Source organism: Trachurus japonicus, chromosome 3, assembly GCF_045865225.1.
Source record: "Trachurus japonicus isolate A0001 chromosome 3, Traja_1.0".
In the NCBI taxonomy this organism is placed as follows: domain Eukaryota; kingdom Metazoa; phylum Chordata; class Actinopteri; order Carangiformes; family Carangidae; genus Trachurus; species Trachurus japonicus.
Window position 1 is genome coordinate 4287352 of NC_140909.1, and position 22035 is coordinate 4309386.

The window sequence follows — 22035 nt, forward strand, 5'->3', positions numbered from 1 at the left end:
GAGAGTTTTAGTTTTAGTTACATCCATCAGAGCAGAGCAGAGAGTTTTAGTTTTAGTTTTAGTTACATCCATCAGAGCAGAGCAGAGAGTTTTAGTTTTAGTTTTAGTTACATCATCAGAGCAGAGCAGAGAGTTTTAGTTTTAGTTACATCCATCAGAGCAGAGCAGAGAGTTTTAGTTTTAGTTACATCCATCAGAGCAGAGCAGAGAGTTTTAGTTTTAGTTACATCGATCAGAGCAGAGCAGAGAGTTTTAGTTTTAGTTACGTCGATCAGAGCAGAGCAGAGAGTTTTAGTTTTAGTTTTAGTTACATCCATCAGAGCAGAGCAGAGAGTTTTAGTTTTAGTTACATCCATCAGAGCAGAGCAGAGAGTTTTAGTTTTAGTTACATCCATCAGAGCAGAGCAGAGCGTTTTAGTTTTAGTTACATCCATCAGAGCAGAGCAGAGAGTTTTAGTTTTAGTTTTAGTTACATCCATCAGAGCAGAGCAGAGAGTTTTAGTTTTAGTTTTAGTTACGTCGATCAGAGCAGAGCAGAGAGTTTTAGTTTTAGTTTTAGTTTTAGTTTTAGTTACATCCATCAGAGCAGAGCACAGAGTTTTAGTTTTAGTTTTAGTTTTAGTTTTATATGTGAAGGAACAAACGCTTCTTCATTCACCTGCTGCCGTGTCTCTCTCCTCTCTCTCCGTGTGTTGGACAGATGCTGAGCTGCTGAGCATCAAAACCAAAGAGGAGAACGACTTTGTGTCCAAACACATCTCTGACTATCCGCTCATCACCGATCGAGTTTGGCTCAACGTGGACTTTGATGCTCAAGGTGAACGACGGTCTCAGGGTTGGGAGGGTTACTTGAAAAAAAAATTAATCCTAAAAAGAGTTTAGCCGCTAGAAAACCAATCACAAAGAAAAGGCTTAAACCAGACATCCCATATGTTGACAAATGGTATAATATCATTTACAAGATACATATTGGAGCAATGGAAAAGGTATATTTCCCTGAAACGCCCTTCTTTTGTTTAATTTTGTTTTTCTTTAAGATGTACTAGGTTAATTATTTATTTCCATTCATTATTATAATAGAAAACACCCCATGTTCATGTGTTATTTTATAAAATGCTTTGTAAAAGGAAAAAACAAAGGAAACCAACAACAATTACAAGTTACCTGTTAAAATATGTAATTGGTAACTTACTTTAAGTGTCAAAAAAGTAATGTACTGGATTACTTTTAGTTACTTTTGGATTACTTCAATACCAAACATATGACAGAACATATGACTGTTCTCATAATAATTAAAAAAAATTTTTTTAAATGTTTGATTTATAGCAGTTTTTCTTCTATTTTTATGACAGATATTAGCGGTCCCTCAGTGAAACAGGCCATGAAAGGGTTAAATTATAAAAAAATATTGATGGAATTACACATCATTCATTAGAAGACACCTAACCCTAGGCAACAACAACAAAAAATTTGTAATACCTATTTTTACTTATTTACACTTATTGAAGATCACCCAGCCAACACGCATCAATAAACTCAGATTAAAACTTCGACTCACTCCAAACAGGAAGTCAAACGCATCGAGCCTCCGGTAAACTTCAAAATAAAACACAGTGGATAAACTCCCGATTGTAAAATCATCACTCTGTCAACATTAGGAACAGGACCTCGTGGATTTGGATCAATTTACAAAAGTAGTCCCCCTTTTTATCAGATATACCGGTAATCTGATTACATATTTTTTCCTGTACTGTAACAGGAACGCTGCAGCGCTGTTACATGTAATCCGTTCTCCTTCCCCACGTCTGACGACAGTTAATGTGGGAGTGAGTCTGTTTTTTTAAATTTTATTCTGAGGTCGTTGAACGTCCTGTGAAGAAAACAAACCGACAAAAGGATCAGATGAGCGTCAGTGTGTTTATCGGCCTTAAAACCTGCAGATGAGCAGAGTTCGGACTCCAAACCAGAGCTGAAAGCAGAGAAACAAACCAGGTCTGATGATCTAACACACCGTCTGTCTGCCTCCTCTCAGGTAAACCTGTTTCCTGGAAGGACGGCTCGGCGCTGGAGTTTTCCAAGTGGAAGAACGAGGTCTCGGCCGCCGCCGCCGCCAAGAAGCCGCCGCCGCCGGACTGCGCCGTCATGATGGCCGGGGACGGAGGAGCATGGAGCCTCGCCAGCTGCAAGACGAGTCACAGTCGAGTTGTCTGCAAAACCAACGCAAGTCAGTTTCACAGGATTTACAGTTTTTCTTTGTTGCTTCGTCTCATTTTTCCTGTTTTTCCATATTCATTTCATTTCATTTCATTTCATTTCATAACCTTTATTTAAACTCGGAGATATATTGAGGAGTGACCTCATTTACAATATAGCCGAGATGAAAACACAAAACACACAAGGACAGAAGACAAGACATTTGAAACATACAAAAACATAACAGAATACCAGAATATAAATTGAAACATAGTTAAAAGCAGGAGCAGTTAGAGGTTAAATAAGATGTAGTTATGGTTTTAAATTGTCCCGTTGATAAAAGTGAGGTAAGTTTCAGATGATTCTGCAGAGTGTTGCAGGTTGTAGGTGCAACAGTAAGAGAAACTGGTCTTTCCAAGTTCGGTGTTAACAGAGGGAAGCTGCAGTGTGAGCCAGACACATCCAGACGCCTGCGCATGCGCTTTGACTCGTCCTCAATTCATCTAAAGGACGGATGGAAAATGTCCTGTTATTGTTTTCTTGTGTCAGCTGAAGTATTATTATTATTTGGGTGTTTTTAGCTGGTTTCTCTGGAGCGGAAAAAGACGCAGATGAGATCATGAATCAATGAGAGAGAAAACATCGTGATTTGACGATTAGTCGACTAAAGGCAAATTCTGACCAATCAGATTTGACTATGACAACTCTAAGTTGAGGACGCCCCCAACAACTTCATGGATATTTTTTCCCGTTTACGTTCATGTTACAGATGTGATCTGGGCAACGTGAGAGGAAAGATGGTCACTTGAACCATGTGGTGTAAAACACTATGAAGGACCAAAAATGACATAAGTAGTCTAAATAAAAATAAAATAAAATAGAATAAATAAATATATGGATGCAGATATGAATATTTAAATACATAAATAAAAACAACTGATGAGTTCTGATCAATGGGTACGTTTACATGGACAGTTTCAAACGGTTTCAGAAAGGTTTGGTTTAAATCTGTTTGAAGATTTCAGCTTGAGTGTTTACATGCGCCGACGAAACAAACGCTTCGAATGTGCCCACAGCCGTGAGTGATTGCGTTACTATGGTTACAACAGTATTGATTACGGAAGTGCTACAGCTGTGTGGCCGAAATACATGGTTTGTTGAGCGCAGTCTTTGCTGTTATAATATTTCTCTGTATTAAACAGCAGCGTGGCATATTCCTCATTTCAGCAGGAAAAGAAGAGAGAGCGTTTGGAGTCGGGAGTGCGTATGTAATATGTTGCCGAAAAGAGACTATACCTGCCGGAAAACGACTGCCCGGGCAGGCAGTCTCTTTTCGGCACAACACCGGGGGCGTACCGCTTCCTCCTCCTCCTCCTCCTCCTCCTCCTCCTCCTCTTCTCTCTCTCTGCATGAATTTTCGGACACCGAGTGGAAACAGAACTTCCGTATGACCCGCCAGTCCGTTATGAAATTTCTTGGTCGACATTTTCCAATATTACACGGACATTTTCACTTGAGTGACAGCCAGGCAGGCACGGCTCGTACGTGCTCAAGCGTGCATGCGTGTTTGTGTACGTACGTCAAGTCCTGAGCATGTGCAGAACGAACGCAGCCAGGGATCAACCCGTTTCAAGTGTTTACATGACAGAGAGATCGCTTTAGAAAAGGTTTAAACCACCCCCTTCAACCGGTTTGGGGTAATTGAAACGGTTTGAGGTGTTTACATGAAGTATTTTCAATCGGTTTGGTCTCCCAAACCTTTCTGAAACCGATTGAAACTGTCCATGTAAACGTACTCAATGAGATGTGAACATTTGATTTTTGATCAGATTGTTCTTCTGATCCAAACTCGTTGAAAAATGTTTTTCTCTAATTTGAAAATTTGATCCAAATCAAACGAGTAAAAACTGTGAAGCGTCTCCAACTTGATTGACAGGTGATTGATTGGTGGTTTTACTTGCTTCAGTTTGTCCAGTTTGTAAAAGCTGCAGGACTGATGAAACATGACTGATTTAAAACCTCTAACCGACCTTCTGCCTTCTGACGTCTTCGTCCTCAGAGTCGGCCGGTTCCCCGGTGGCGCTCGGCCTCTTCATCATCATCCTCCTCTCCCTCGTCGCCGCCGTCGGCTTCATCGTCTACAAGAAGAAGCGAGGCCACTTCTCCTCCACCGTGCGCTACAAGCGAACCTTCGACGAGACCGACACCACCAGTATTATCACGGACGCCGACTGAGCCTCTCTCTGATTGGTCGGCCTCAGGGAGTATTCACATATTCATGTTCCTGCCTTGTGAGAGTTTTTGTGCTTTGAAGCAGACACACACCCTCCTCTATTGTTTTTTTTTTTTTCTTTTCTTTTTAATAATAATAATTATTTATTGTCCTGCTCAAACTAGCAACACAAACAGACCCGTGTTGGGAAACTGTAAATATTGTGAATATTTTTTTGCCAAATCCGTTTCTTAATTGATTGAATGAGTTATTTTTAGAGCTTTGCCTCACACCTAATGTAAATACTGGAGCTGATTTTTTTTTCTCTGGTGAACGTTAATGGGATGTGGAATTATGGGTAAAAAAAAAAAAGTTTAGGGTGTTTTTTTGTTTTATCTTTTGCTTTTTGTGTTGATTTCTTTTAATTTTAGAGATATGCAAACTGATAATAATCTGTCTTAACACTCCCACTCAGCCTTAAAAGGTTCAATTGCACTGATGTTTGAGTGACTCCAAACTATCCATTATTTATTAATACTTTATATATATACATACATATATACTGTACGCCTTTTTACAGTTTATTACAAAATTCACGTTTCAACATCATCATTAGGTTTCATTCCTGTCCAATGATGGAAACAGATTCTTAAAAGTTTCATCCATTCAAACTAAAGAAGCCATGATTTTTTAAATGTTTACCAATAATTGATGAGACTCGATCTGTATCGACAGATTGGCACTTATAATAATAATAATGATAATTTAAGTATTTTTTGGGATGAACTGTGCCTTTAAATAATGATAATAATCCAAACACGTTGTCACAGATGAACATCTCACTGGTTGTGCCTCTTTAACATCAAACACTCATGATTAAGAGTTGTTAAAGGGATAGTTCAACATTTTTGGCAAATTGGCCCATTGCCATAATCCCTATAGTCATAGCATTAGGTTCGTTACCTTTAATTGTCGGTGCAAGCTATTTTTAGAACGGCGGAGCAGAGCCGTGAGCTGCTCAGAGCTACGCTACGGAGGCTCATTATGGGATTTCTTGGTTTCCCTCATCAAACTCATCAAATACACAATCCAACAACTCCACAACGCTCTGGTGGACAAGTTGTGAGCTGCACATTCACCACGCTATGAGATAATAACACAATGTGAAATGTTGAACTATCCCTTTAAGCCACTGGTTTGGGATGATGTTTTTTTTTAATTAGATAGATTTATTGATACCTTCAGTGTGTTTTTTTTTAGTTGTTGATATGTGATGGAAGAGAAAAATCTCAACTGTTGTTTCTGCTTTTAAAGTGTCACAGAGTCTTAGAGTTGTGTTTAGTTTCTTTTTAGATTTGACTCAACTATGCACTTAACTACTGATCAACAACGCACTTTAATGATGTCGTGGAGCCACAGTTCCTGCTAATGTTTAAGCACAATGAGGTTTTTTCCTTTTTTTTCCTTTGTTTTTTTGTTAAAGCTGTTTGAATTGCACTGGTGTTTGCTGTAAATATGATGTGATGTTTGTTTTATAACAAGAATGAACCAAAGATGCTCTGACTTGTTTGAATGTCAAAAGCCTGAGGGCGGTTTTCCTCTCTCAGTCTCCTAAACAAACCAAGATGCAAACCAAATGTTTAAGGTGTTTTTTTTTAGGTTTTTGTTTTGTTTTTAATTCCCCACCACCTCTCCTAAACACATCTGTCAGCTCCAATCAGGTACAATAGCTTTCAAATAAAATTAGCCGTCTTCAAAAAAAAAACCTGTCTTTGTGTTCACATCTTTAATCTTGAACCTAAGAACTGAACTGATCCTGAGATGAGCTCATCACACTTTTAAAGGGATAGTTCACCCAAAATTCAAATTTCACTCATTATCTACTCCCCCTCATGTGGACTAAGGGCTGGGAGAAGTTTCAGAGTCCTCCATGCCTTTATTTTTATTTTTTTCGGAACAATTTCTCATGTTGGGGCTTCAGTACAAGAGGGACATTACAGACGAGCAGCATGGAGGTATTTGGATGTTTTTTGGTGTGTCTTTTTGGACGAAGAAAAGTGAGCTCCGTTCGCAACCGTCATATGGACATGCAGAAATTTTAATTTTGGGTGAACTATCCCTTTAAGGCAAATTGATCGATTATAGATCAGATTTTTCCTCCTCTGTAGACTGGTGCACGTTGTCTGACACTGGTTTTAGTGGAGCTTCACACTCGCCTGAATGCATTTTGTAGATTTAAACTTGTTTTCATGCACTTAGTCCGACTGAAGCTGCAGCAAGAAAAAGTAATTTTGAAACTTTTTTTATAAAAGGGGAAATAGACTCTAAAATATAACGTACACTGACTGTGCTACGGCAGTTAAATATCCTGTAATCAAGTCTGGAAACAACAAATCTGTGTTTGTCTAAAATGAGAAAAATACAGCAGGTATATAAATAAGTTCTTCTTGAATCTTGAACCTAAAAAGTGAACTGACTCCCACCAACCTCAGTGGAGGAACTGAACATCGACCAGGGAGGAATCTGTCACACTTTGCAGTCGAAGGTTGTTGCAAATTGATTGATTATGAATCAGATTTTGTTCCCCCTTGATAGACTGGTGCATTTTCTAGTTTTATATGAACTTCTTTTCATGCAGTCAGGGGTTAGGTTTGGAAATTCACTCTAAAACATAATGTAACACTGGATCTAATACAAGACATCAGGATTAAACTTAAACATCATGCAACAGGTCAAATTTGCTGTTATCAAATCTGGAAAAGTCTAAACTGAGTGTGTCTAACATAAAAAAAATACACCAGTTATATAAATAATTTCCTCTTGACTCTTGAACCTAAGAACTGAACTGATTCACACTAAACTCAGTGGAAGAACTGAACATCGACCTGGGAGGAATCTGTCACACTTGATTGATTTTAAATCAGATTTTTCTTGAACTTCAGGTTTTATGAACTTCATCTCATGCAGTCAGGGTTTGGTTAGGTTTGGACTGAAGCTGCAGCAAGAAAAGTAACTTTAAGATGATTTTATAAAAGGGAAATTCACTCTAAAACATAATTAACTACAGCAAAGTTTTAACAGTAGAGCTAATTACAAGACTTTTAGGATTAAACATCTGGAAATATCAAAACTGTGTCTAACACATAACACATAATATTTATACATAAATAAGATTTTACTGAATCTTGAACCTAAAAACTGAACTGATTCTCACCAAACCTACATTTTTTCCCCTCTGTAGTCTGTCGTTTTCTAGTTTCTCTAGTTTTTTCTATGAATTTATTTTCATGCAGTTTGTCCGACTGAAGCTGCAGCAAGAAAAGTATTTTTGAGATGTTTTTTTTTTTTAATACAAGGGAAATTAACTCTTAAATATGAACTACAGAAGGGAAATTAACTCTTAAATATGAACTACAGATGATTAACAGTAGAGCTACTACCAGGCATCAGGATTAAACCTCAATATCATGCAACAAGTCAAATTTGCTGGTATGAAATCTGTTTGTCTAACAATAAAAATACACCATAAATGTATGTGACAGTAAAGACGGTTGACAGGAAAAACAATCTGCATTCAATCTTTATTCCCAAATTAAAAGCATGAAACTAGATTTGTACAGACAGAAAGCATCTCAAACACAGAAACAGATGAAGAAAGATTCGTTGACGGGTAAATCTTTGTCTTTTTCTTTGTTTTGTTTTTTTAACTCAAGTGGGAAAAAAGTCAAAGGAACACAGACAACAGAAGTAAAGAAACTCCACTCGCTCTTTTTCTCTCCGTCTCAGACACGCGTCCTCAGTTCAACATTAAAGCACTTGTGGTTTTTACCGATTAAAAAGACTTGCATTTTTTTATTTTTTATTTTTTATTTTATTTATAATTGAATAAAGTGCACTCGGAAACAGAAATACAGTGGTGTCAGACAGAATGTTCTCGTTTTGTTTTTTGTTTTTACTCACTAGTTCAATTCAAGTTTGCATATTCGCAAAAAAAGCCACCGGCAACAAAAGGCAACACATGTTCTTGGCATTTCAGATGAACATGACGGTGTCGAAGCGTGTGTGTATGTGTGTTTGTGTGTGTATGTGTGTGTGTTATGTCCTTTAAAACCCTCGTTTCACCACAGTCACACAGTTCATCCTCAGTTCATCCTCAGTTCATCCTCAGTTCATCCTCAGTTCATCCTCAGTTCATCCTCAGTTCATCCTCAGTATTCCTCCTCCAGGTCGTCGTCCAGGTCCGAGAACTCGATCGACGGCCTGTTGTCCCGCGCTTCCTCGTCACTTTCTCCCCGTGGGCCTGAAATCCACACACACACACACGTCAACGTCAAACTCATGAACAATAACAACAATAAAACAACGCTAAAGAACATTAAACACAACGTTTTAATTAATTACAACTAGGGACGTCACAATTACTTGTTTTCACAATTAATCGCCACAATTAATTGATCGTAAAGATTCCTAAATACCGTCACTTTCCAAAAAAGATTATTTATGTCGGAACAGATGTGGCGCCACAGTGAAGGTGAATGCACAGACACTGGTCCATTTATCTCACGTAACACTGAATTGGTGGGAATTTAAATGTTAGCGTGTCATTTGTGATTTAAAAAAATTATTAAAATAAACTTAAACATTTGGTCTAGATGACAATTAATGACTTAATATATGACCGGTTATTAATCCCCCAGGGGAAGTGTTCAAAATATAATGACATTACTAATCTCTTAAATATTTCAACTATATTTGATTTTACACATTCATAGTGTTGTGAAATTTATTGATGTATAATAATAATCATGATAATCACAATACCGTGATTATTTCTCTGACGATAATCGTACCAAGTAAATGTATAATCGTGACATCCCTAAATACAAGTGAGCGCTGAGCGAAGCAGAGAGAAGGACTGAAGCACATACTTTCAAGATTGTCCATGTGTTCATGAAGGATTCTCACCAGGTTGAATAACTGGGTGAGAAAGGGAACAATTATTCTTTTCTTTTTTCTTTTTTTTCAGGACGTATCGTTGTCATCGTCGTCCACAGTTCAACACAGTTTGTTTTGTTTTTGTTTTTTTTTGTGTAAATGAATTAGTGACGACTGGGCGTCTGTGAGTCGACGTCTGACAGACACTTAGTTAATATGAGCTGCCGTGTTGCTGCCATGTTGCTCGGTTACAGCAACATGTGAGTGTGTGTGTTCATATGTATTTTTATGTGTGTGTGTGTGTGTGTGTGTGTGTGTGTGTGTGTGTGTGTGTGTGTTCTCACCCCGGCTGCATCGACGGCTCCCAGGACGTCAGAGAATCTCTGCTCACAGAAATGCAGCAGCACCACGAGGTAGAGACCGCTGCTGATGAACTCATCGTACTCCGACTGCAGGGACACGGACACACACACACACCTGTTAATAATACACAAATACATACACACACACACACACACGTTAGTGCACATACACACCAAACATACACACACCAAACATACACAAATACACACACACTCCAGCAGAGGCCTGTACTGCGAAGGAGGCTCAACATGGCCAGGCTTTGTGTTCATCTTCCAGCTCAACAAAACCTCAAGTCCCGGCCCGGGTTACCATGGTTACTACGAAGCTGGTTATCAACTTGGTTTGTTAAGTCCGGCTCTCAGCTTTATGGTCTGTGGAGGCGTTTGGCGTCATATGATTCAACTTCCGCACGAAATTGATCCACAACGAGCTGATTTCAGCCAAGAGCAGCAGGTTGTTTTAATGGAGAGTATGAGCGATATTTTAAAAAAAGCACGATCACAGCCTGAAGCAACTGCAAATATGACAAGAGGAGGCTGCTTTTAATTTTTCTGAAAGCTCTTGCACTACTTTTAAATATGAAGCTTTATCCATTTAAACTAAATAAACTAGAGCAACATCAACTGTCATTTTAAATTGTGTTTTATATTGTTATATTTCACTGATCGCAATTATAACGCGAGTGTGTGTTTTATTGGAAGCGAGGCTGGATAGGTTACAGTGAGGTTTTTTTTAGGTGCTGTAGCTACAAGCAAATCTCATAAACAAAGACCTTTTTAAATGTGAAAACAGCGGAGATTTATTCAAGATTTGCGTTTGGGCAACACTGAAATATAACAGGCGAAACATCGGAATTAATTTATTCACGGCCACACTAAGTCGGGACCAGGTTATGAGCTAAGCATAAGTTACCATGGTGATCTAGCCGGGTTAAAAGAGAGCCACCTTTGTAGTACAGGAGAGCCTGAAAGCTTTAGACTCAACATACCTCGCTAACCCACTAAACTGGCTTCGCAGTAACAGTACAGCCCTCTGGTCTACAGTCTTGCAGAGGAAACTCTTTGTTAACTCTACTTTTTGTGTTTTTTTTTAAGAATTCCTCATTTGGTGTTTTGATCTCAAGATGTTAATCTGGGGTTGCTATGGTGACAGACAACACCACATCTTATGATTCACATCATTGTCATACCCAAACCCCCAAACCTCAGTGACGTTTGATCACAGGAAAGGAGAATCCGTGGTTTTTGCAACTTAGCTTTAAAATCCCCCCAAAATTAATCAGCCTCAGGAAATGTGTTTGTTCTTTTCTTTTTGTTTTAACCGTGTGTGTGTGTGTCTGTCTGTCTGTGTGTGTGTGTGAGTGTGTGTGTGTGTGTCTGTGTGTGTGCGTGTGTGTGTGTGTGTTTTGAGGATGGATCATTTCTTTTTCAGTGACTCATCATTGTCATACCTAAACATCAGTGACCTTTGATCCCAGAATGGAAGAATCAAGTTTATTTGATTGTGTTCTGCTCCTTCTGATTCTTTAATCCTCTGATATGAAGATGAACAACTTGGTTTTAATCCATCAACATCACGTCACACACAGTTTTTCTCCTGAATACGTCACGATATTGGCTATAAAAATCCCAGTATGTGGAATTAATTAATCACCTGCACGTGCGTCCTGTACAACTCCTGAATGTCAAAGTTGTCGATGTTCAGACGCAGCTTCTCTTTGCACAGCTCACACGTTGTGATGGCCTCAAGGTTCGTTCCTGAGAGACAAACACAAACACAACTCTGTTAACATCATGCAGCCACATCATAGCAGTCTGTGTGTGTGTCTGTCTGTGTGTGTGTGTGTGTACCTGAGCCGATTTTGGAGCGCAGCCACCTCTTGATACACTCCTGGTGGACGTACTGGAGACTTCCTGTGCAGCGACACGGCTGGATCAACGGGTTGGAAGGCGACTCCTCTCCCATCTGACAGATTCTGCACAGATCACCTTCTTCCTCATCAGAATCCTCCAGAAGCAACCTGGAGAAACACAAAACAAAGTGATTATAACCTCATATAACAAACATCAGGATGTGTTGTGTCTAAAATAAAAACAGATGATTTTCAGACAAACCAATAGATAGAAATTTTAAAGTTCTGCAAGAAAAATAACGGAATTAAATATAATATTTGGCCAATTCCACATCCATGGATTGTAAAAGGGATAGTTCAATATTTCAGCAAATTGGCCCATTGCCATAATCCCTATAGTCATAGCAGTAGGTTCGTTACCTTTAATTGTCGGTGCAAGCTGTTTTTAGAACGGCGGAGCAGAGCCGTGAGCTGCTCAGAGCTACACTACACTACACTACATCAAACTCATCAAATACACAATCCAACAACTCCACAACGCTCTGATGGACAAGTTGTGAGCTGCACATTCACCACACTATGAGATAATAACACAACGTTACCACACAGAGTTGTTTTAGAGGGAAATACAGAGACTGATGATGAAAAACTGTCCCTGAAGGCAACGTGCATCAGAGGTTTTGCATGAATTTCCCTCTAAAACAACTCTGTGTGGTAACGTTGTGTTATTATCTCATAGCGTGGTGAATGTGCAGCTCACAACTTGTCCACCAGAGCGTTGTGGAGTTGTTGGATTGTGTATTTGATGAGTTTGATGAGGGAAACCAAGAAATCCCATAATGAGCCTCCGTAGCGTAGCTCTGGATTATGGCAATGGGCCAATTTGACAAATGTTGAACTATCCCGTTAAAAGATTCTTCATTATCTTCATCTCATTCAAGTTCATATTGTTCTTCCACTGTAGATGTTGTTTCCAAATAAACTGATGTTTTATGTTTCAAAAACCAATGAAAAGATGAGAAAGAAAAAAAAAATTAATTTCATAGTGGCTCAGATGGTTCTATAGTATTTGTATCTGAAACGGTTCAGCCTGATAAACACTGATGTCTGTGGTGAAACAACGATCTGCATCAGGAGTAATAAATGATCAGACTCTGTTACCTCTCCTTGATCTTGCGCAGCTTCTCCTGGTCTCTGCTCGACGCCGTCTTCTCTCTCTGCTCGTCCAGCTGCTCGCCGCCGCTCAGCGAGCTCCTGGACACCGAGAGGTTTTCGTACGGCGCCGTCCGACGCCGCGGAGAGGAGAAGTCCAGCGAGGCGTCTTGGAGCTCGGGCAGCGCGGCGTCGTCCAGTCTGCAGGGATGAGCGGCTGCAAACGCCTCCCGACCCACCGCTCCCACCTCCTCTTCCTCTTCGTCATCGTCTTCCTCTTCATCCTCATCATCATCCTCCTCCTCGTCCTCGTCGTCCTGTGACGCCTTGTTGTGCTCCAGGTTGTCCCACCGCCGCAGTAGATGCTGCGGGCGGCCGAAGCCTTCGTCTAGTAGAGAGAACAGAGATAAGACACCTGGTAAAGAGATGTGTAGCAGAAACATCGACGACGTCAACGACCTCGACGTGAAACTGATAAGACGGTGCTGTGAGCGATCTGTTTTGACTGTCTGGACCTGGACTGCAGCTCTGCACTACGATCTGCTGTTAACGTGTTATGTTGGACTGTCAAAAGAGAGAATTAGGGGTGTGCCAAAAACTCAATTCACATAAGAATTCGCAATTCTCCTTTAAAGGGATAGTTCAACATTTTGGCAAATTGGCCCATTGCCATAATCGCTATAGTCATAGCAGTAGGTTCATTACCTTTAATTGTAGGTGTAAGCTATTTTCAGTACGGCGGAGCGCAGCAGCTGGCTGCTCAGAGCTACGCTATGGAGGCTAAGGGAATTTCTTGGTTTCCCTCATTAAACTCATCAAATTCAACACCCCAAAACTCCACAGCGCTTTTGTAGACAAGTTGTGACCTGCACATTCACCACGCTATGAGATAATGACGGAACGATACGAAACGGAGCCGTTTTCGAGGTAAATACAGGGTAAATACGGAGACTGCTTGCTGAAAAACTGTCCCTGAACGCAACGCGCATCAGCGGTTTTGTATGAATTTACCTCGAAAACGGCTCCGTTTCGTATCGTTCCGTCATTATCTCATAGCGTGGTGGTTGTGCAGCTCACAACTTGTCTACAAAAGCGCTGTGGAGTTTTGGGATTTTGTATTTGATGAGTTTAATGAGGGAAACCAAGAAATTCCCTTAGCCTCCATAGCGTAGCTCTGAGCAGCCAGCTGCTGCGCTCCGCCGTACTGAAAATAGCTTACACCTACAATTAAAGGTAACGAACCTACTGCTATGACTATAGCAATTATGGCAATGGGCCAATTTGCCAAAATGTTGAACTATCCCTTTAATACGATTCAGAATCGATATAAAATGTCCCAAAATCGATTTTAAAAAATAAAAAAATGAAACAAATCTGCCGGCTGTCGGTCTCCATTTCCTTAGAATTTAAAATGCAGCATGTTTAACTGCACTATTATTTTAATAAAGAGGCACTTTTAATTTTGTTACTTAAACAATATGTGATATTGCTTTTATGCAACAGTTTCAACAATTCCATCTAAACATGGATAAATGTTTAAAACTCAATAAATGTGAAAAAGACACTTTAGTCATTCTGTCTTGCAAAGCAGACTGGAGGAGATCAAGAGGATCCTTTGCACACCGATAGACTGAAGCAGAAATCATTAGGAATCTAATCGTTTGGAATCGAAAATGGATTTTGAATCGAATCGTAAAAGATTCCCACCCCTAAAGAGAATGTATTCTGAGGGTACCGGGGGCGGGACTAGATAAGCTTTTGCTTCTCTCGCTTTCCCTTTCGGCACATGTTGCTGTATTACTTAAACTGAGATGATGTGTGATGAAGTCTGATTTAAAGCAGAAGTAAGCGATCCGGTGGTTTTGTCTAACTTCCTGTCAGCCGATGGAGTTAGCAGCCCCCGCCCTCGTCATGGATCTATCGGTCCTCGTCCCTACGTCACCACATTCAGGCGCATCCCTTGGCTGCACACACAGAAAGGACTGCCCCTTTATGCCGTTCTCTCTCCTCATTGGATAAAGGTTGTAGGATACAAGGAAAGTTTTCTCCTGGGCTCAGAGCAGAGCAGAGTGACTGACAGACCCGTGTTTCAGACCAAACACTCTATAGAAGTGATTGCTGTCGGAAGATACAACTATTTAAGACTTAGATTAACACAAACATTCACCTTACTTCTGCTTTAACTAACATGTCCAAAATGAATAAAAAGTAAATAAATAAATAAACCTGCGGCCGAGCGGGGACTCTCGTTGTCGCGGTGTCTCCGCAGGCGAGCGAGTAGCGGGGGGCAGCGGCCGCGGAGCGACGAGGAGAGCCAGGAGGAAGAGGAAGAGGAGTTTCCTGCTGCGACGCTGCTGCTGCTGCTGCTGCCTACACCCGGCTCCCTCCATGACGCCATTCTGGGCCGAGGCGGACCGCTGCGGTACCCAACGCCGCCGCTGCCGTTGTTCTCCTGGATAGAATAGAATAGAATAGAGAATAGAGAATACTTTATTCATCCCTAGCAGGGAAATTCAAGTTAGTCCAGTAGCTCACACAACAATGACACAAAAAAGATGAACACAAAAAACATTTTAACAAGTGTTATATAAAACGATTGCAGCAGGAACAAATGATCTCTTAAATCTTTCAGTTGTGCAGGTCAGGGAGATGAATGAGCCTTTTGCTGCGGCTGCTCCTCTGACCTGAGAGGGTTTTGTGTAGAGGGTGTTGGGGGTCACCCAGGATGGTCTTCAACTTACACCCCATCCTCCACTTAAAGCAGAAGTAAGCGATCCGGTCGTTTTGGCTAATGCTGCGTTCCAGGCAGGCTTTTGAAACCGTAAGTTACAGCTTCAAGTCACGACTTACGACTTTGTAGCGTTCCAGGCAACCCACTCGTGTTTCTCCGACCTGTTTTACCTGTGAAAGTCACTATAACGGCCACTCGTAACTTCTGACCCGTGAACTCGTACCAGATCGAACTGGTACGACTTCACAGGTCGGAAAAACACCAGTTACGGGTTGCCTTGAACGCACCATAACAGTCCTCGTCCCTACGTCACCACATTCAGGCGCATCCCTTGGCTGCACACACAGAGAGGACTGCCCCTTTATGCCGTTCTCTCTCCTCATTGGATAAAGGTTGTAGGATACAAGGAAAGTTTTCTCCTGGGCTCAGAGCAGAGCAGAGTGACTGACAGACCCGTGTTTCAGACCAAACACTCTATAGAAGTGATTGCTGTCGGAAGATACAACTATTTAAGACTCATATTAACACAAATATATCACTTACTTCTGCTTTAACCACAGCCTCTACCAGCCCCCCCCCCCTCCCCCGTCACACAGCTACATGTCTTTGTGATGAGCCTGTCTAGTCTGTTCCTGTCCCTGACCTTGATGTTGTTGCCCCAGCAGACAACAGCAAAGAACGTAACACAACAATGTAACACGACAGACTGATAAAACATACGCAGATGGGGGCGAGGTCGGCTCGACGGCTCCTCAGGTTCAGGCAGGAAAGACCATTTCATCTGTATGTATCAAATATCTATTAATGAATTAATCGATAATTTGCATCCCTAGTCTGTTGGTCTTGGTTAAAGTACCACCTTGAATGCTTAAGCTTACTGTATGTATTCAGTCATTCAATGGTATACTAAAATCCATGTGAAAAAAAAATGCTTCTCACTGTTCTCAGGTCAAATATTTATATGCGATTAAAATGCGATTAATTGCGATTAATTAATTACAAAGCCTCTAATTAATTCGATTAATTTTTTTAATCGAGTCCCGGCCCTACAAAGAATGTAACACTTGCAACGACAGACTGATAGAACATACGCAGATGGGGGCGAGGTCGGCTCGACGGCTCCTCAGATGATCCTCCGCGTCGGGACCACCGTCGCTGTCCACCGACTCCCCTCCGGTGGACGGCGGGCTGTCGTCGTCAAGGGAACGGACGCTGGACGAGCCGCTGGACGAGTCCTGGCTGGAGCGGCGGGAGAACAGGCGGGACAGGAGGCGCCGTGTGGAGCGCCGGCCCTCGGCCTCGACGCCCTCGGGCGCCGGGCGCGGGGGCAGCGAGGCCGCCGGCGTCGTCGTCGTCTGCTGCCGTCTGAGCTGAGAGGAGGAGGAAGAGGAGGAGGAGGAAGAGGAGGAGGAGTACCAGGGGATGTAGGAGGAGTAAGAGGAGGAAGAGGAGGATGAAGTGGTGGCGTCAGGGCGTTTGGTCGGTTCCTGAGCCGAGTGCAGGGCCGCCGAGCCGCCGTAACGCGCCGAGGTCGAGGTTCTGCTGCTGCTGCTGAAGTCGTGGACCAGAGGAGACGAGCGGTGGGAGGAGGAAGAGGAGGAGGAGGAGGAGGAGAGGTGACGACTGAGGGGGTTTTCTCTGGAGGAGGAGGAGGAGGAGGAGGAAGAGTAGGTCTCTTTGGGCCGAGCTCCCTGTGCGTACGTAGACGTGACTCTGTCCGTCTGATCTGGAACAAGAAGAGACAGAGAGAGAGAGACGGTCACAGTCACAGTTTACATGACGGATGGAGAAAAAAAAAGAAAGAATTATGGCCTTAAAGTAGTACAGAAATGGCTGTTTGTCCTGTTTCTCGCGCCGAGTTGTCACAAGTTGCCGCACGAGTTTACTCGAGTAAGGAAAACTAATTTGATTGGTCGTTATCGGGGCGGGATATTCAAAGTTTGGGGCGAGACCGAGCTCCGTGTGTGTGTGTGTCTCAGACGTTTGTCTCAGTGGCTGATGAAGTGAGCAGGCTGACGTATAATCCGTGCGCCTGCATTATCCAATGTGGAAAAAACAAACACACTTTCATCCCCGATTTAATCAAAAATAGATTTTTGCACAAAGTTTGGGCTACATCGTCTGATAGATGAGTTATTACACTAATTTTATGACCCAGAGTGGGCTCAAATTCTATTTTCTTTTCTGTACACCTTTAAACCGGCTAAAACCGGACGACTGAAGTTCATGTAAACACGTTAGTCCGACTAATACAGACTAAAACACTCAGATAATGAACCGTTTAATCGATCCAGCAAATGACAATGAAGAGGAATAAATAGTCACTTACATAAAAACCTTGTTACAGAATCAATGAGTTCAAATACCCACAATTATATTAAGTCATTAAATTATGCACAAAATGTTTTATGGCTGAGAAGTGGATGTGGATTGTTTGTAATTTGGTTTTGTACCACAGGTGTCTTTGTTAATGAGGCACAGGTCGACATGTTGAATATAACTACATGTATATACAGTAAATACAAGTGCATCTGTATGTAAGAAAAATGTTAAAAAATATATTGTTTAAAAAAAAAAAAAAAAACACCCAAATAATGAGATTGGAAATGGATTTTCTTCTGCATGTAAACGCCTTAATCCAACTGAAACTGGACAGTGTGTGTGTGTGCACACACACTTCACAACAATAACGATGACAAAGTGCATTTCACAACCACAACCACAGGGTTTCTGCAGGTTTCACCAACTCAATGTTAAGACTTTTTAAGACATTTATGGATGAAATCTAAGATCGACATCATGACAAACAAAAAACGTACAAAAGAAACGCACAAAAGAGTCACAAAATGACTTGCAGAGTAAATTGGCTGCAGTATACAAGCTGCACGTTGCACTCGTTCATTAAAGCTCAATGAAGTGTCACGGGAGCATTTTATTGAGCATTTGAGGTAAGAAAATTAAGACTTGTCTAAAATTATTTAAGACTTGAACACAATACTTGAATGAATTTAAGGCCTAAAATTTAGATTTTCAAATTTTAGACTTTTTTAAACCAGCGACGAGATGAGTTTTATAAAGAAAAACCCCGACCCGAGTCATTTGTACAGGTTACAGCCCATTTTCAGCCTGGATCGTCACGTCGGTCAGGAACTGAAGTTGAGAAGTTAATTATTTCCATTTTTTTTATTCAGTATTAACTCCATATTAACCTGCTGAAACGACGCATATCCCTGTTCATGTGATTTTCTCTGTTGCATGTGAACTGGGACGAGGACAGAACTACGACCAGACGCTCAAACCGAGCTGTGAGCTGAGCTGTGCATGTAAACATACTGAATGTGTGTGTGTGCAGGTTGTGTGTTTTCACTAGTGTGTGTGAAAATGTGAAAATGTGCGTACACAGTGAGGAGGTCAGTCCAGTCCTGATCCTTCTGTCCCCCAGAGCAGACAGACCGGGCTCGGTCTTCGTGTCCGGCTCTCTCCTGGACAGCAGCGGCTTCGAGGACGAGGACGACGAAGACCGAGAGAGCAGACGACACGAAGTCCACGACGAATCAAAGTCGTTTTGTTTTTCACTCAAACCTGAGAGAGAGAAAAAGAAAAGAAAAGAAAAGAGAAGGAGACAAAGTGACAGAAAGACATTTATTAATTGTGATTTGGAAAATGAGTCCAGAGTTTGACTTGACAGCAGGAGATTTGATAACAATAGAAAAGTCTGTTTCTCTACAAACCAGAAATGACAGTTTACAGAGATTTATGCATCACAGAAGTTTAGTTAACTTAATCCAGTTTGTTCCACAGAAACAACTTCTTCCACGGTGATTAACTGTCACTTGACAGATGTGACAGCTGTGTATCTAACTGAACCAACAACGCTATGCTCACATTAGCTTGTTAATAGAAGGAGGAAGAGGAAGAAGAGGGCGGACAGGAAGCTCCTGACATTCGATTAAACTGTGAAGTTTTTAAAATTACATTTCACTAAATCAACACTATACACCTCAAATTACAAAAACGTCATCTGGATAATTTACTAATTAGGCAAATAACTCAATTAGATTAACATAATCACATATTACACACTCAGTCTGAGCCGAATGAATATTACTGGCTCACACACACTCAGTGCAACACATCCTCTTCTGTTTTCCTTCACTAATGTTAATTAAGAACAGATTATTGTGTCAGTTTGTTGTTTTTCTCATCCGTTTCACCTCCAACACTTTGTTGCTGCTGCTGTTTGTACTGGACCACTAATGATCCACATGTGACACAGCCAGTAGTTTCTGGTCCTATCAGCTGTGTCACCACTAACATGCTAGACAGCGCCTCAGGCCTCAGACTGCATGTGATCCGACTGAACAGAGGGAATCAAACCTGCAGCTGGTTAAGTTGAAACATCGAGCAGCGAGAGTCAAGAAGTCGTTCATCACCTTTTGTTTTGTAAACTTGGCCTCCTCCTCGATATCAGATTCATAACCTCCAAACTGATCAACTTGTACACGGTTCTTTTAAACTAAACACTTCCCACCTTTTTCAACAATTTCTTTTCCGCAAACAATCAATTTAATAATTATTCAACCTGTAAAATGTCCCAGTTTCATCTCAATTCACGAGGTTCCAAGATATGAAATTCACTTCCTCCTCACTCACTATTAAACTTTCCCATATGCACATATCTTGCTTTATTAATAGCTTAATAATACGTTTTATGTTTTTGATTGCATGATGTGTGTGTCTGTGTGTTATTCGTGAGGGTGTGTGCATATGTGTTGTGTGTAATATTTTGCATTTACATATGTACATGACAGTGTCCATCTTTATTCTAATTTGGGAAATTCCTCTTTTTTTTTTTTTTACTTCCTTGCATGTTCACTTTCTCCAATGTTTTAAATGGTAACTGTTTAATATGTGATAAATAAACAAATACAGATGCAAAATACCAGTTTAAAAACTGACTGTGTGTGTTATTGTGTTATTGTGTACTCTACCTCTTCCACTGCTGAGCCCAGAGCTGGAGTAGCTTGTTCCTGTAACGGTCGTGTTGGGCGTCCTCGTGTACAGTCCTCGGTTACCGTACGACAGTTTGGCTCTTTTAGTGTCGCCATCGTCGCTGAGGTTCAACAGACCCGAGCGCATCCCCAGCCGGCCCTCTGGGTCCGTCTTAGAGAGAGAAAAAAAAGAGGCAGACATTTTAAAAACTGAATTAAATCAAATTTAGCTGTAGTTTTTTTTTTTTTTTTAGAGAAACACATTAAAGGACAATTCCAGGCGAATTCAACTCGGGGGTGTATTTTCCTATTATTTTAGGTCTAAAAGAATGAATCTGAAGATTTTCAGTTTAATGTCTCCTGTTTTGCGGTAGTTGCGTCTGTCCCCGCATCGCCACGGCAGCAATGAATGGGAGTGGATGTAAGTTCCGCTGCTTAGGCTGTTTCCATCCCTCAAAGCCACAGACAGCGTCAGATGGAGACTCAAACATGCAGCCAGAAGTTTATTTACTTCAAGCAAGCCGACATGTTTGTAAAACTAGATCTAATTCAAAGTCTCCCGGAGTCTCGCGCGAGACCCAGTTGCCGTGCTCGGTGTGTTCAGGTGCAGTGGGAAAAGCTCCCGTTTGTGTCATAAACACAGGAATATCAACTCTTTACTTGCTTCAAGTAAAAAAAAACTTCTCGGCGCATGTTTGAGTCGCCACCTGACGCTGTCTGTGGAAAAAAAATGTACACTTGAAGCAAGTAAAGAGTTGATATTCCTGTGTTTATGACACAAACGGTAGCTCCCACTGCACCTGAACACACCGCACGTGACTCTGGGAGACTTTGAATTAGATCTAGTTTTACAAACATGTCGGCTTGCTTGAAGTAAATAAACTTCTGGCTGCATGTTTGAGTCTCCATCTGACGCTGTCTGTGGCTTTGAGGGATGGAAACAGCCTAAGCAGAGGAACTTCAATCCGCTCCCATTCATCGTTGCCGTGGCGATGCGGGGACAGACACAACTACCACAAAACAGGAGCAATTACACTGAAAATCTTCAGATTCCTTCTTTTAGACCTAAAATGTTAGGAACATACAGCCCAGAGTTGAATTTGCCTGGAATTGTCCTTTAAAGCGGGCTGTGTGCAGCTTCAGTACCAGTTTGCTCCGGCTGCTCAGAGTCGACTCGGCCCACGGGCGATCGTAGGAGCGGCTGGACGACGTCAGCGAGGTGGGCAACTTCCAGCTGGAGGAGCGAGTGTCGGCGCCGCCGTAGTCTCTGGACGAGCTCAGCAGACGGGAGTTCTTCAAGGGAAAAACACGGCAGCACGAGTTAGAAATGCAAATATTTAAAGGGACATTGTGTAACTAACTTCTCCTGTTATCTATTTACAAAAAATCGATTATTTCATTAAAAAGTAGGTTTTTCATTAATCGTTACACTGATGCTGCATTCACCTGCAGTCGGGCAGACGGCCGTCGCTAACAAACCAGATGTCATTTTAGTCACAGAAGTCCAGAGAGAAAGCCGGTAAAACAATACCACATCGCCATGACAACATGTTGTCACGTGTATTGTTTTGCCTCGTGCTGACGGACCACTTGTTTACATAGAGGC

At 41.4% G+C, this 22035-nt stretch overlaps 2 protein-coding genes across 2 annotated transcripts in view; one reads left to right on the top strand and one right to left on the bottom strand.

The window, feature by feature from the left end:
- Positions 1 to 6164, top strand: part of ly75 (lymphocyte antigen 75) — a 66925-nt gene extending 60761 nt beyond the window's left edge. Inside the window, exons 33-35 of the mRNA XM_085805431.1 lie at positions 701 to 817; positions 2033 to 2224; positions 4253 to 6164. Coding sequence (XP_085661557.1) covers positions 701 to 817; positions 2033 to 2224; positions 4253 to 4428 — 485 coding nt within the window. The 3' untranslated portion in view covers positions 4429 to 6164. The remainder of the gene's footprint in view (positions 1 to 700; positions 818 to 2032; positions 2225 to 4252) is intronic.
- A 1803-nt stretch (positions 6165 to 7967) lies between these two features.
- marchf7 (membrane-associated ring finger (C3HC4) 7) overlaps positions 7968 to 22035 on the bottom strand; it is a 19395-nt gene continuing 5327 nt past the window's right edge. The window contains exons 3-13 of the mRNA XM_085805445.1: positions 21576 to 21722; positions 20430 to 20601; positions 18838 to 19020; positions 16530 to 17164; positions 14934 to 15159; positions 12717 to 13095; positions 11554 to 11723; positions 11357 to 11460; positions 9685 to 9789; positions 9334 to 9382; positions 7968 to 8705 (exon numbers count right to left, since the gene is read on the bottom strand). Coding sequence (XP_085661571.1) covers positions 8614 to 8705; positions 9334 to 9382; positions 9685 to 9789; positions 11357 to 11460; positions 11554 to 11723; positions 12717 to 13095; positions 14934 to 15159; positions 16530 to 17164; positions 18838 to 19020; positions 20430 to 20601; positions 21576 to 21722 — 2262 coding nt within the window. The 3' untranslated portion in view covers positions 7968 to 8613. The remainder of the gene's footprint in view (positions 8706 to 9333; positions 9383 to 9684; positions 9790 to 11356; positions 11461 to 11553; positions 11724 to 12716; positions 13096 to 14933; positions 15160 to 16529; positions 17165 to 18837; positions 19021 to 20429; positions 20602 to 21575; positions 21723 to 22035) is intronic.